General features: G+C 58.0%; 1 protein-coding gene across 4 annotated transcripts in view; it reads right to left on the bottom strand.

The window, feature by feature from the left end:
* The window catches only part of CABIN1 (calcineurin binding protein 1), a 102,583-nt gene that overhangs the window by 72,520 nt on the left and 15,598 nt on the right, over positions 1-14,465 (bottom strand). For 3 of the 4 annotated variants that reach the window (XM_082640399.1, XM_082640397.1, XM_082640398.1), the window contains exons 8-18: positions 13,493-13,642; positions 11,484-11,770; positions 10,313-10,481; positions 8,456-8,592; positions 7,743-7,960; positions 6,550-6,628; positions 5,855-6,042; positions 4,962-5,114; positions 3,512-3,706; positions 730-972; positions 478-634 (exon numbers count right to left, since the gene is read on the bottom strand). In XM_082640399.1, coding sequence (XP_082496525.1) covers positions 478-634; positions 730-972; positions 3,512-3,706; positions 4,962-5,114; positions 5,855-6,042; positions 6,550-6,628; positions 7,743-7,960; positions 8,456-8,592; positions 10,313-10,481; positions 11,484-11,770; positions 13,493-13,642 — 1,976 coding nt within the window. The remainder of the gene's footprint in view (positions 1-477; positions 635-729; positions 973-3,511; positions 3,707-4,961; positions 5,115-5,854; positions 6,043-6,549; positions 6,629-7,742; positions 7,961-8,455; positions 8,593-10,312; positions 10,482-11,483; positions 11,771-13,492; positions 13,643-14,465) is intronic. The other variant, XM_082640400.1, reaches the window with a different exon arrangement.

The raw sequence follows: 14,465 nt of genomic DNA on the forward strand, positions 1-14,465 counted from the left end.
TGGCAACGATGGCTTTACTGCCCCATAGGTCCTCCAACAACCCTGAGATGGTGCCACTATCCCCAGAGTGGACGGGGGGAACAGAGGCTGGGGGTCGCCTGACTGGCCCATGGTCACATGGCCAAGTGGAACCTGTGCCTGCTTGCCCCGTGCTGCCCTCCAGCTGCCCGGGCCCACACCCACGAGGGCCCACAGGCTGCGCAGGGACTGGAGGAGCTGGCGGCACGAGGCTCCCAGAGCAGGCCCACTCCTCATGGTGCTCGCCACCTGCACCCGACGTGAAACACTGCACAGGCCACGGCCCCGCCCCCACCGCATGGTGGGGAGCCTCTGCCTCCATCCAAGTGCCATGAAACATCCGCTGCCCGAGCCCAAGCCCACTCACGGTGCCTGGACAGGGCTGCAGGGCCCTGAGGCAGAGACGAGAGGCAGGGACACCGGGCTGAGGGCCATCCCCACCGGATCGTGTCCCCACACCTTCATCTGCCGGGCTCTGGAGCTGCTGCTGGTGGCACAGGGAGCGGAAGCTGTCCTCTTCCTGCCGGATGATGCGGTGCAAGATGATCCAGGGCAGCACCGAGGACACGTGGGGCTCCTTGGGCTCCTCCTGCACAGCCATGCTGCAGTCGATGACCTGGGGCGATGGGGCGTCACTGTAGGGTCAGCTCCCCCCAGGGTGCGTCCTCAGGGCCAACCGGGCTGCGGGTGGGCAGGAAGGAGCCGGGTTACCTGGATGAGGTTGTTGGTGAGACGGGTGAGGCCAGCGGCGGAGGATGAGTCCCTCAGGATGCTGCCACTGCTGTCTGCTGAGAGTGCCTGCTCGATGCCCAGCAGCAGCTGGGTTACCGTGGCCACCCACTCCTCCTTGGCGGCAGCCTCAGTGGCATTAACCATCTGCTGGACCGCCTCATTCAGAGCCACGTCAGAGCACTCGAAGCACTGACGGTGGTCCTCCAGCCGGAGCAAGGAGTCCTGCATGAGGGAGGAGGGGGCAGGAAGGCGCTGTGAGAGCTACGGCCACGCTCGCCACGCCTGGCCCCACAGGGGCCCAGGGCATGCAGAGCAAGCCCGCCCACCTCGACCGCCCTCTGAGGTGACAGACAGGCAGAAACGCACCTGAACGCAGATCAAAACCACCCCCAACATAAGAGCCTTAATTTCCAGGAAAACGGGACCTGTGTTTCTTTAGGGAAAGCCAGCACCGAGCAGGAGCTGCTGAGGTGTGAAGCCCACAGGGGCAGAGGTGGAATGGAGGCCGCAGGCTGGAGCCAACCCCACCTGATCAGAACACGCAAGGGGCTGGTTGACAGAAAGTCAGAGACAAGACAAGGACCCATCACTCTAATGTGACATGATCCCCAGTGCTTGAGGCCAGAAAGAGCCATAAAGCAGAAGAATAACTGCCAACAAATGAGGAGAGCAGATCACCACTGACTGTGGCAACAGACCATCCACCCAAAACAGAAACCATCAGAGATAAAGGGAATGCAGTGAAGTGGCCAGATTTAAAATAAACACGCAAAAATCAACAGGGTTCCTATAAACCATAAACGTAGTTAGAAAACATAATGACCAGCAAAAATGTCCTGCTCAAACAGCAACCCAAAGTATCAGGACTAAGAATCAACACAACCATGAGGAGACTGTACACTTACATTGAAGAATGTGGCAGGCAGCTCGTCTACACAGGGAGACCGAGCCTCCTGCATATCCCAGAGAGGATTCCAAGTCAGACCCCCACCCTACAAAAGCTAGGTGAAGCGGGTTACACGCAGGCATGAACCCAACACCTAACACTGCAGGAAGAAGCAAGGCGCACAGGCCTCTGTCTGTCTGTTGACACGCCCCCTGCAGCCTCCCTTGTGGAGAGTAGGTTCTGTCAGGGGGCCTCCCCGCTGCCCGGGGTCAGGCACACTGTGGGAGCTCCATCCTGTGTGTGCAACAACTGGATGAATGTTGTTCTAGCCTCGAAAAGGCTTTCTAAGCATAATGAACAAATTCACCACTGTTTGAAAACATCAAGAGATTTAACGACCTAAAAAGTCAAAACTTATGTACGTCAAAGAAAGCACGAGCTGCAACTTAAAAGCAGACAACAAACTGGGAAAAAACATTCAATGAGAAAAAGATTAATATCTCTAATATATAAAAAGCATTCCAAATCAATAAGAAAACACACCCCCTCAAGAGGAAAAGGAGCAAAACCCAGCATTTTCTCCAGCACTCGGCCTAGGCCTCATCTCGGGCTTCAGCACCGTGCGGTGCCTCCCCAGCAGCAGGCCCCTCCCCTGGGGCCCCCCCACCCACTTTGCCCAGGAGCTCCAGACCACAGAGCAAGACCACCTGAGCCACTGAGCTGGCCTGTCCCTGGCACACTCAGCTGTCCACCTCACAGCCACTGGCGCTGAGGTCATCACAGCTCATCCCCTGCCCTCCTCTCCCCATTTTTCCCCTTTCACCTCCGCTTGTTCCCAGTCACACCTCTTAACCATTTCCCAGTTCAAGAAAGTCAGTTCAGAAAGCCCGGGAGGGGACTTCCCTGGCGGTCCAGTGGTTAAGACTTTGCACTTCCACTGCAGGGGAAGCGGGTTCGATCCCTGGTCAGGGAACTAAGATCCCACATGCTGTACAGTGTGGCCAAAAAAATTTTTTTAAAGGTTAAAAAAAATAAAAATTTTTAAAAAGCCCGGGAGAAGACTGGGCTCTCTCCCTAGACTGAAGAGGAAGGACCCAGTGAGATAATAAATCAAAGCCCACCCCACACCACTGAGCACATCCTGTGTATCATCTTCCACATCCATCTCCACGCGTCCCAAGGATGGCGGCAGCGGCCACTGCCAACACCCATCTGGGGCTTGCCACATGCCAGGCGTGATGCCCACACACGCCAGCTCAGGAAACTCCACAGCAGGCCTCTGAGGTACAGACAATAACCATCCCCGCTCCGGAGACAAGACGCTGAGGCGCGGGGAGGCTGAGTGACCACGCAGCCCAGCAGAGGCTTGGTGCCCGGCCAGCTCTCAGCAGGGGTTCACGTGCTGAGGACCGGGGCATGGAGGGAGCCGACAGGGCACATGGGCCTCACACACCACACTCGTGTTCCTTTCCTTCAACTACTTGATCCTACGGGACTATTTACCTTCTCTTAATTCTTCACATTGTATAGATATTTTATCAATTTTATATGTACTCAATAGTTAATTTAAAAAGCAAGGAACAACAGGCAGATGAACCATCAGGTGGATGGATGGCTAAGCCCTGACTAGTCTCCCTTCCCCCTCTGCCACGTGGAAGTTCAGAGCCTGGCGCAGGCTCACCTTGATTGAGCCCAGCAGACCCCTAGGTTCCAATTCCCGCCCCCGTATATTCTCACCACGTCTTCCCGGTGCCCGAGGGGGCGGATTTTACTCCACTTCTCTCTGCTTTCTCCAGGGCTGCCTCCAAGCCCCCAGAGAAGAAACTCCAGCCAAGCAGAAAGCACAAGCAGGAGAAGGGCCGGGGCAGCACACACCTGCAGCAGCAGCAGCTGGGCCGGCCTCTCAGGCACAGATGTCATGAACTCCAGGTGTTTGGCCCGGTCAAACCCACTGGGGCACAAGGTGGGGCGGAGCAGGCGCACGACGGCCTGGTGGTCGCCAGCCTCATACAGCCGCTGAGTCTCCTCCAGTGACTGGCACCGTTCCAGCGACCTCAGGTTCTTGTCGATCTGGAAAAGGCCCAGAATCACTGCCTGACGACCAAGCCCTCACGGGCTCCCTGAATGCAGCCAGAGTTTTGCATTTTTAAAAAAATTAATTTATTTTATTTTATTTATTTTTTTATTTTTGGCTGCGTTGGGTCTTCGCTGCTGCGTGCGGGCTTTTCTCTGGTTGTGGCGAGCGGGGCCTACGCTTCGTTGCGGTGTGCGGTCTTCTCATTGTGGAGGCTTCTCTTGTTGTGGAGCACGGGCTCTAGGTGCGCGGGCTTCAGTAGTTGCAGCGCACGGGCTCAGTAGTTGTGGCTCACGGTCTCTAGAGTGCAGGCTCAGTAGTTGTGGCGCATGGGCTTAGCTGCTCCACGGCATGTGGGATCTTCCCGAACCAGGGATCGAACCCGTGTCCTCTGCATTGGCAGGCGGATTCTTAACCACTGCGCCCCCAGGGAAGCCCCCCAGAGTTTTGCATTTAACAGACCCAGCCGAGAAGTATTAACAGCAAGTAAATACCTTATAAAATACTTTATAAATAGTATTTCTATTAAGGGCAAGGCATTCAAGTCTTTGAAGAACGAATATACCAAAAAACAAAACTACCACAGAAGCAGAAGGGCTCCAGAAAGTGTCTGTGAAAATAGTTAGACAGCCTCATGGCCACAGTTCAGCGAACCAGACTCCTAGAACCGTGGAGCATGGGGCTTCAGAGACCTAGGGAGCCCAGGCCAGAGGCTGGCACACACCACCAACCCCCAGAACCTTCTCCTCACAGGAGGCCTGCAGGGTACAGGCAGCAGGGGCACTGCACTAGGCCTGGCCCTGAAACCACTCTGCAAGAGTCTGAAGGCTTTCAGCCAATGTGAATGTGTCACAGATGTGGAACTGTGGGCATGCGGTCAGAGGCTGCACAGTGGAGACAGGATTAGAATCACACACCGCTGACCCACCCCAGGGCCAGAGCAGCAGTGGTCTGCTTCTGCGGGGCTTTTCCTCTCGTTCCTCTGGGGCTGCTGCCACACGCAGGCCAGAGAGCTGAGCAAGAGCCATTCTCCACCCTGTGGGCAGACACCTCCACCCCGGCTCCCAGCCACCGGCCCCCAGAGGAGCGCTCCATCAGGGGATGTGCCTGAGAGTCCGTGGCACCCTGTGCCTCAGAGCTGCCTCTCCTGGGTCCCACCCTGCCCTGCTCAGCACGTGGGCCGCTCTCCTAGTCCGTACGGACAGGTCAGGCCTTTGACCAAGAAAACACCATTAAAAAGCTCCCACTCACCTCCTCCAGGGAGACGACTGAGTCATTGTGGAGGTTGGGCAGGCGGATCACGACGTCTCTTTGCTCGGCTCCCGCCGCAGCCCGGGCGGCAGCGGAGCTCTGCAGCATCTCCGTGCAGATGTCATAGTTCTCCAGGGCCTGCTCCATGTCTCCCTGGGCAGAGGAGGGGTACTCGCTGTGCTGCACCAGGTGCCTGCCCCCTGAGCCCACCAGACTGGGGGCACCATGAGGGTGGTTTTAGCCAACTACTACCATATCCCCTCTACAGAGGGGGTGGGGCTTAGTAAGTACCTGCTGAATGAACGCATGAATGAATGATTCACACTACAGCTCCAAGGGGAGCATCGTGACCCTCGTGGTGGCAGTGAGGACACCGGAACACCAGAGCAAGGCTGAGTATCTATTCCAAATACTGAGCAAAGCTGGCAGAGCCGCGACTGTACCCAGGCATGTCCCAGCTCCAGAACCGACTGTGGGGCACTGGCTGCCACAGTGTGCAAGGGGCTGGGGGACAGCCAGCCCTCCTGGGCCCTCCAGACAAGCTCCATTCACACAGATGGGCAGTGATTCCCTCCCAAAAAACTCTGCACCCATTTGCACACACACTCAGGCTCTCTCAGGAAACATAAGGAAGGGGTCAAGGCTCCAAAGCAACCTCGCTGGGTCTATAGGGGGCCCATGAGGCCCCTCGTGGCGCTACAGCTGTGCTGATGGTGGGCGTCGGGATTTCTGAGATGCTGCACGTTCCCCACCACATCCCACCTCCTCATGCAGAGCCCAGTGCCCAGGCAGGTGCCACACGTGCGCACACACACCTTCCACCACGCAGCCAGCTCTCTCCCCTCCCTCCGGGTGCCAGCGCATCTTCCCCAAGCAGCCGACCACAGACCAACCTGCAGCGCCAGGAACCGCGCCTTCAACCAGTACACGCGGACCACAAACTCCAGCCAGCCATCCTCAAACAGGTCCCGCTGGGACGAAGCAAATGACAGCTGCAGGAGGTCCCCCAGGAAGTGGGCTCCCGGGAAGTCGGGCCCGAACCTGCCACTCACCACACCCGCAGGGCAGTTCCGAGGAGACACTGAAAACCATCAAGCCGGAAGGAGTCAACCGCATGTGCGGGGCCCAGACACCCTTCTGCTCCCTGAGGTTGCCCCCAGACCTGAGCCCTTGGATCCTCACAGCCCCCGAGCGGCAGAGAGCCAGCTGGGCTGGATGGGGATACGGAGACCCTGGGGCTAGAGGCCCTCATCCGGCAGACTGATCTGGAACATATCTTTGCTCACCAGGTGGTGGTTTAAGTCAGAATGATCCACGTCACCTGGGACAATGACTGGGGACACGTAAAGTATCAGGTGATAACCTGAGAAAACGGAATGTCACGTCCCTCATCCTGAGTAACAGAAGCAGGCAGGTGGCTCCCTTGGGGCTCAGCTGCTTCTCAAAGGCCCCGGGTCTTTCCTGGCCTGACAAGCTGACCCAGGAAATGTGCCCCCTGTAGGTGTGACTCAGCCCCCCACTCCTGCTCCTTCCCAGCTGCCGAGGGCCCAGAAAAGTCGCCCCACACAGAACACGGAAGGTCGCCTACCTGCAGAGCTCCGGCCCTTGGTCAGCAGCCACTGGTCCAGCTGCAGCTCCATGCAGGAGAGGGACATCAGCATCATGTCCTGCAGGACGGGCGCGGATGGTTAGGAACAGGGTCACATAGGTCAAGGGCAGGGGATGGAACGAACCTAAACTAAAATTTACTCTGATGAGAACATCAAGTTTCCCTCTACCTACTTTCCATTTCATAAGTGGTAATCACTGGCTTCCTACTGGGACATAAGGAGAGGCACATGGATCTACACTGGAACAGACTTGGGAGGACCCGGGAGACCCGCCTTCAGTCCTCGAGGACTGTCCTATGGAAGAGGCAGCCCTGCCACCTGCCGAGCGCCAGGCACTCAACCCTGACAGCCCCCAGGGTGGGCGCGTCATTCCCTGGGTGGACCAGGAAGCTGAGACTCAACAGTAAGGAGGCGCCAGCCTGGCCAACGGGCACAGCTGGGAAATAACCAAGCTGGTCTGTCTAGGGACCAAAGCCTTGGCCCCTCCCGCCGCTCCACCCTGCTGGGACATAAGGAGAGGCATGTGGATCTACACTGGAACAGACTCGGGATGACCCAGGAGAGTCTGGGCAGGCGGGCCTGGGCAGATGCTGCCAGGAAGCAGTCCTTGGGGTGTCCCAGTGGAGGCTGCACCGCCAGGGGCCCCTGACCCACATGGCCCTGAGGACCTGTGAACCTGGAGCTCCTCCACCTCTGTGCTCCCAGCAAGAAATACCACCCAGGGGGCCCTGAAAGCTCCCAGTGCTGCCTCCTCAGAAGCGGCCTGCCTCCTCTCACGGGAGAAGGGGCCAAAGCACCCTGGCTCCCTTGGCCCTGGGAGGCACTGAGTGCAAGAGCCTGGGCTGCAGAGGGCAGCGCGTAGGCTCGGCCCCCACAGCTGGCAGTCCCCAGCACCCCTTCGGCAGCAGCCTTCCTCCACCTCTGCACTTGTGTCTCCTCACTTGCTGAAAAAACGGGTAGCGACGGTCCCTGGTGCCTAGAACACAGCAAACCTCCACCTTGCAGCCTCTCCGCTGCTCTCCTCCCGCTCGTAAACCTCCCTCCCCCGTGACCCGCCCCCCATCTCAACCCCACACCTCCACCTGCAGTTGCAGCCCAAGTCCCCTGCCTACGCCTGGCCCCCGCCTGGCCCCTGCCTGGCCCCCGCCTGCCCGCCGCCCGGCCAGCCAACCTGGATGTGCCTGTCGCCACAGTCCCTGACCAGCGGGTTGGGCAGGCTGGCGCTGTGCCTCCGCCAGCTGTGGTAGATGCTGAGCACGACCTCTGCCAGGCCCGGCGGCCAGCGCAGCAGGAACCTGTGGCCCATGCTCTTCAGGTAGCGCATCATGAGCTCCAGGATGCCCCCGTTGCTCAGGTTCCCCAGCAGGAAGGCGTGCACGTCTTGCTTCTCTGCCCGGAGTGGGGGAAGTGACAAGACTTCAACAGAGGACCCTCCGTGCCAGGGGCCCCATTTTGTTCGGGAGATGAGAGCGGGCGTCAGCGGGAAGAGCCCATGTGCCCCAGGGGGGCGCTGAGGGCAGGCCTCACGGCTGTGGGCACACCTATCTGAACCTCCAAGGCCCAGGCGGGTACGAGAGGGCTGACCCCTGGGTGTGGCCTTGTACAGCAGCACAGCTCCTGGCCATACCCAAGAGCTGCGATGTACCCATTCGACCGGCAAAGCCCGCACCCCTAGGGGAGCACGGTGGAGTGTGAGCCAGGACACTCCAGCGCACCCCCTTCCTCCAGCTGACCACAGACCTCAGGCAGGACAAAGCCAGGCAGCCCCTGGACCACCCTTGAAAAACCACCCAGATCTGTCCCCCCAGCACACGGCCTGAGCGGGTTCCAGGAGAATGGGAGGAAGGAGTCCTCACAGCACTGCCCGTGGTGCCCGGGTCCTACCAGATTCCATGAACGTGGCTGAGTCGAAGGACAGCCTGTGGGGCCCGACGCTTGGGAAGTTCTCCAGTTTGGCTTCTGACGGGACTTCGTAGTTACTAAAGGGATCGTCTTCCTCCTCGGGGTCCAGCTTTCTTAACCTGCATGGAACACACTGAACTCGCAAAGGCCACGGCGCATGTTCCAACACCTTCCCCTGAGAGAGAGGAGAGCTGAGCCGGACCCAAGGTTGGCCCCAGCCCCACGGAGAGCTAGAGACAGAGGCCGAAAGGCTCCACTTGGGCAGCACAGTCGGCCAGGCCTCCAGGTGCCACGGCCCAAGGAAGGCCTGGGGGACGAGGAGAAAGTGGGTAGGTGGGCGGCCCCTCCACAGCTCCTCATAGCTCTCTGAGCCCAGGGAGGCCTCTGCCAGCAGGAACCACACCTCAGACCCCCCCAGGGACTCCATTTTAGCAGAGCCCGCCACCTCGCCGAGGATGGACAGGTAGGCGCCTCCTGACATCCTGGTGTACAACTGCACGCCCCTGCCCCAGGGACCACGCCCAGCAAGCCACCGTGTGCCCCTGCCTGACGATTCGAGGAAGCTGACGTGAAAACCACACAGGAAACCAGCAGTTGAAATAAAGAATAAAAAAGAAGGTAGACACTATTCCACATGAAGGGGGCTGGGGAGCAAGGCCCTGGGCAGGGCAACAAGTGGAGGGGAGATGGGGAAATGGTCCTCAGGCCCCTTGGCACCTCCTCTTCGCAGCCCTCAGAAGGGAGACCTGCTTTTGGAGGGGCGGCTAGGAAGGAACTGATCAGAGAGCCCGCGTCCTCCACTCACTGAGAACAGCTCCACTTCTGAGCATTTCCCTCTCACCACACAAAAACGGAAAGGCAGCAAATTAGGAAAATCAGGAACCTTGTGGCAAAACAGATTTACAATCCACCTAAAGCTCCTGGCTCCTCCTCCTCCTCCTCCACTTGGATGCGTCACCATTGAAACCTACTGTCACGAGCCAAAATGCCAGCTGAGGACTCCTGGGACACATGCTCACGTAACACACGTAGTTACCTCCCAAACTCCACTCCAGTAACCGGGAAGGAATAAAATGGAGTCACAGGGGGTAAGAGAGGAAGCCTCAGCTGACAAGACATGCCCACCAAACGTTAGAAGGCAGAGAGATGCCCGACCAGCAGAGACTGACTGCTCTCTGCCCTCAGTGAGGGCATTAAGAAGTCCGGCACTGGCACCATAAACCCCAGGAAGGCTCAGGCATCAAGGTCCCGGAGCGTCTGAGGGAGGTGACAGGGCAAGGACCAAAAGCATGGGGGCTAGCGAAGACCTAGGGGAGGAGCACTGGGGCGCAGCCCCCCAACTCCACATAGCCTGGCCCATCTCCTCCCGGGAGGCTCCTCTGAGGAACACCGCGAACCAGTGAAAGCAAGGGATGACTCCTGAGCCCACCATCCGCCTTCTCAGAGTTCGAGGGAACCCTGACGAGCCTGGAGAAGCCAAGCAAGCGCCCTCCCTGAGCGCAGGGGGTCCCTTCCACGGGCCGTCCCTACATCTGCACCTGAGGAGCAGCAGCCCCAGGCCTCCTGGCAACAAGGGAAGGCCTGGGGGCGTAAGCGGGTCACCTCCAGCTCCAAAAGACACAAAACTCACGGTTCCTGCCTTCAGGACATTCAGAGGCAGGAGAGGCAAGAAAACCCAAGCCCCCAATCCAGGAAGACCTGAGCGTTGGCCGTTTGTACAGATGTTACAAGAAGACGGAGGACATGCCTGGAGGGGAGGGCGACCACGGAACCAGAGACGTGACGGGAGGCAGGAGGTTTGTGTGCTTCCTTTGCTAAAACAGAAAAAGTGCACTGTACCTGGACGGCAAGAACTTCACCAGCAGCTCCTGGAAGTCCACCTTCTCTTCTTTTTTGCACTTAGTGTTTCGGACGCGGGCAGACCGCCGCTTCGCTGTCTCCCCGCTCTCCTCAGAAATCTTCTTCCGCTTCACCCCTTTCTTGGATTTATCTCCTCCAGAAACATCACCTTCACAAAGAGAGCACGTTGAAATCTCACAAGAGGCAGGCTAGGGAAATGCACCACGAGGCACTCAGTCCCTTCCTTTATAATAACCCTGCCTGCAGGTTTAACCTGTGGCTTCTTTGACATTCAGGAAATCTCCTGTCTGCTCTAACAAGGAGCCTGGGAAAAGTCCATTCCAAACTGCTTAAGTCTCACCCCTTTCTCCAACTCACAGAGCCCAAAAGCCAGATCTCAAGGCTACTTTCCACACCTATAGAACGCCAGGGTCTCAGAGTCAAATGCCCCATCCCCCTGCCCATCCCACTGGCTGGCCTGGGATGGAACAGAGCAAGTAGCAATGACACTGACTCTGTCCATTGCCATGGCCCAGTGACATGATGTGGGCAAGAGAGTCGCATAAATCATACAGAGAGGAGAGGGGTGTCATGTATGATTAAGTTAAAAACAATCATATACAGGTTCATTCAGAAACTTCCTTAACTGCCAGATATTCTTCATCGGTGACACAAAAATCAAGGAAAGGCTCAGGAACTTTAGTCTGAAATTCTTTTACAACTCCAATGATAATAGAAACCAATAAAACCATTCCAACATATACTACTGCATATGGCGGTAACTATGCTGACTGCTTCTTAAAGCTAAAGAACTCAGAACATCAGTGCACAGCAGCACTGGGTGCAGGGCGTAAGCCAGCAACTGAGTAGAACCAGCAGAGGGACCCGCCAGCTCACAGGTCACAAGCAGGAGTAAACTCTACCCCAGGACTGAGCAACTGGGCATCAAGTGGTCTGAGGAGCTGTATCCCTGAGGCCAACCCCTTCCCTGCAGGGGCCCCAATGCAGAAGCCACCCCTGACGAGAGAGGCCCTGCGAGCAGGCCCAGAGGTTCCTGTGGGGCCAGGAGCAGCAGCAGGACCCGTCCCTCTGGAGAGGCCAGGGCACCCTGACTCTCATTCATGCTCAGCAGATGGGGTCTCTCCCGAAACCAACCCCAAGGCCTGCTCACCCGCGGGCATGCCCGTCTCCAACAGGCTGGGGCTGTGCAGCAGGAAGCTGGCCGTGGCCACGGGGGCGTAAGAGAGCACAGGCTCTGCCACGGTCACCTCGGGGTTGGCGCTGACAGGGCTCGGCTGGATCACGCTGACAGGTGCCACCACGGCAGAGGACACCAGGGGCTGGCCGGGGTCCTGGTAGTCAGACAGGTCGATCCTCTTGCCAAGGCTGGGCCGCGGGGGCTCGCAGGTGGTGAGGTGGTGGTACGTGGCCAGCAGGCTCTCCCCGAGGCACTTCCAGCTGCAGGGAGAGGGTCACCGCCCGGGTCAGCACACAACACAGGGTGCCCGGAGCTCAGGGCCGCCATCTCCATGAGGGCGGGGTGGTCTCAGTTTACTGATGGCTGAGGTGGAGCAGCAGAGCTGGAGCAGAGCCCGCACCCGCTCCACCGCCCGCAGGAGAAGCCCTGAGGCATCTCAGCCCCAGGCCCCTTCAGACCTACCAGGAGAAACCACAGACTCACTCAAAAACCCCTTCTCTACAAGGTCGAATCTTTAAAACGATGGTGTCCTTGTCCTGTTGCCACTAGTCTGGTTTTCTGGGGGAGGAATACTGACAGGGATATGGTCCAAAGGGGCTGAACAGCTCTTGGGCCGGGGCTTGCTGGATGCAAACCGAGACTGTCGTGTGTTTTGTTGTGTGTAAGTTGTGTTGTGTGCCCTGTTGTGGTGAGGTGTAGCATGTGTTATGTTGTATGCTGTCTGCTGTTTTGTGTTTTACATGTAGTCATGTGTTGTGTTGTATGTCATGCTGTGTTATGGTATGACACAGTGTAGCATGACGTACTCACCCTTCCAACCCTGAACAGCTTCCCAGGCCCTCAGACTAAAAACCAAAGCCTCCGCCTGTCCCCTCAGTGGCGCCCAGCCTCATCGCACCGCCGCAACCCCGCCCCCTCCCCCGCCCGCCCCCTGCACTCTCGCCTCGCTAGCTTGCTTTCAGTTCTGCAAACAAAACCACCCCCCACATACCACAGGGCCTTTGCACAGGCTTCCCTCTGCCGGGAAACAACACCCCACTCACACCTCCCAGCTCCTCTGCCTGATCCATGCCCACTCCTCCACCAGACTCCAGCTCTGGCCCTAAGCCTTCCCCAACCCCTGGAGCAGTGCAGACCCCCTTATGAGCTCTCGGTGCGGTGCTTCTCTCCTCGAGGGGCCTGTCAGCTTTGCACATGTGCCCCTCCTTCTGGTGACTGAGTACCCCTGGGACTGCCTCCAGTTTCCTGGGAAACCCAAACGTGCAGGAACGAACAAGTAGGAGCAGTAACGTGGGTCAGAACCAGCCCCTCCTGCGTGCTGGCTCTGCACGACCCCCGAGCACTCGATTCAATTATCATGATGACCCTACAAGAGAGGGATGCTGCTCCCTCTTTTCCAGGAAGTGGCACATAATGACCCGGCGAGGGCACCAGGGCTGGACCCAGGTCTGTCCCATCCAGTGGGGAGCTGCGGGCCACCACGACTTGCCTCCACATATGAGACACTCTCAACTTATAGGCACGAGGGTCAATGTCAGGATGTTAGGAACAGACCTCACCGAAGGGCTAAATGACCCCAACTCCAGGGACCACCCTTCCCAGGGCTACGCTGAGGCCCACCTTCCAGGGTGCCGAGCAGCCCTAGCAGGGGAACATGGACTAGAGATCGGGAAGCCAGGACCTGGGATCAGCTCCCCCCTCACCATTAGCCTCTCTGAGTCATCCCCCGTCCAGGGCTTGGCTAATGCTGGTTTCCTTCTCCCCTTAGGGTGGGCAGATGAGAGGGGCGTACAGGAACATGGCAGGTGGTGGGTCAAGGACAGCAACAGAGAGGGACTTCGACTGGGGAAGGCCCGGCCTGCTTCCTGCAGTCACCCGCCCATGTGCGCCCAGCTCCTGCCACGGCAGCAGCCCAGGAGGGCTCAGCCCCCTCCCAAGCAGGGCCCAGTGGCCACCCGGCAACCCAGACCCAGACGACCTACGTGAAGAAGGGGATGGGCTGCACCAGCTTCAGGTCCGGCTCCTTCTCGTGCATGGTCAGCGCCTGCCGCCTCCTCCGAAGCCCCAGGGCCTCGTCCACGATGGCCTGCGACTCAGCCGCGCTCACCGACACCTCGTGGATGGACATGTCACTGAGAGTGCGTGAGACAGAGAGGAGTGACTGTGCCGCACTACAGCCAAGATGGAAATCTTACACAGAAGGATGCAGTTAATATCCTTTAATCTGTATTAATTCTTCCTACAAATAAAATAACCACTTGAGTCTGGGCTGAAAAGGGCAGTAATTAGCATTCTTAATACCCATGTTACACTAGAAATGATTAATGCCCTTTGATCCGCTTACAATTCATCACCTTCATCTGTATTAACAGGATCATAGTAATGGCAGAAAAGCCACAGAAAAATTAAATGCTGCTCTCAATTATTTGCTGAAAACCTTTTAAGGATTTAACTCTCCCATCCTACCCATCCCAAAAAAGGTCATCAGACCAGCCAAGCTCACCAAAGCCTATGGAAATCAACAGAAAGGGTGGGAGTTTGAGGCCCCGGATGCCTCCCACAGGCACACCTCTGCCTGTGGTGGCCCGGCGAGACCTGCCCCCACTGCCCCATGCCCTCCTCCCCACAGGGCTTCCCCGTGGAGCCACACGCTTATGGACTCATCCTCTGTCCTACATGCTCATCAACCACCTCTCCAAAGAAGGTCAGCTCCCTCAGGACAGATGTGAATAAGAGGCACAGTCTTACGAGGGACAAACACCAAAATAACCACTAACTCCCAACCGGTGAGCTCCCAGGGCCAAGGAGATACCAGAGGGCACAGGAGTTGGTTCCACTGGAGGATGGGCGGGGAGGCAGCTCAAACTTAGAAAGCTGCCAAGAGGGGATGTGGGGCTTGGAATACGAAGGGGCACGAAGACACAATAGGGAGAGGTGGGGATTCCAGGTGAGGGT

Source organism: Mesoplodon mirus (genome assembly GCF_964341445.2).
Source record: "Mesoplodon mirus genome assembly, chromosome: 13".
In the NCBI taxonomy this organism is placed as follows: domain Eukaryota; kingdom Metazoa; phylum Chordata; class Mammalia; order Artiodactyla; family Ziphiidae; genus Mesoplodon; species Mesoplodon mirus.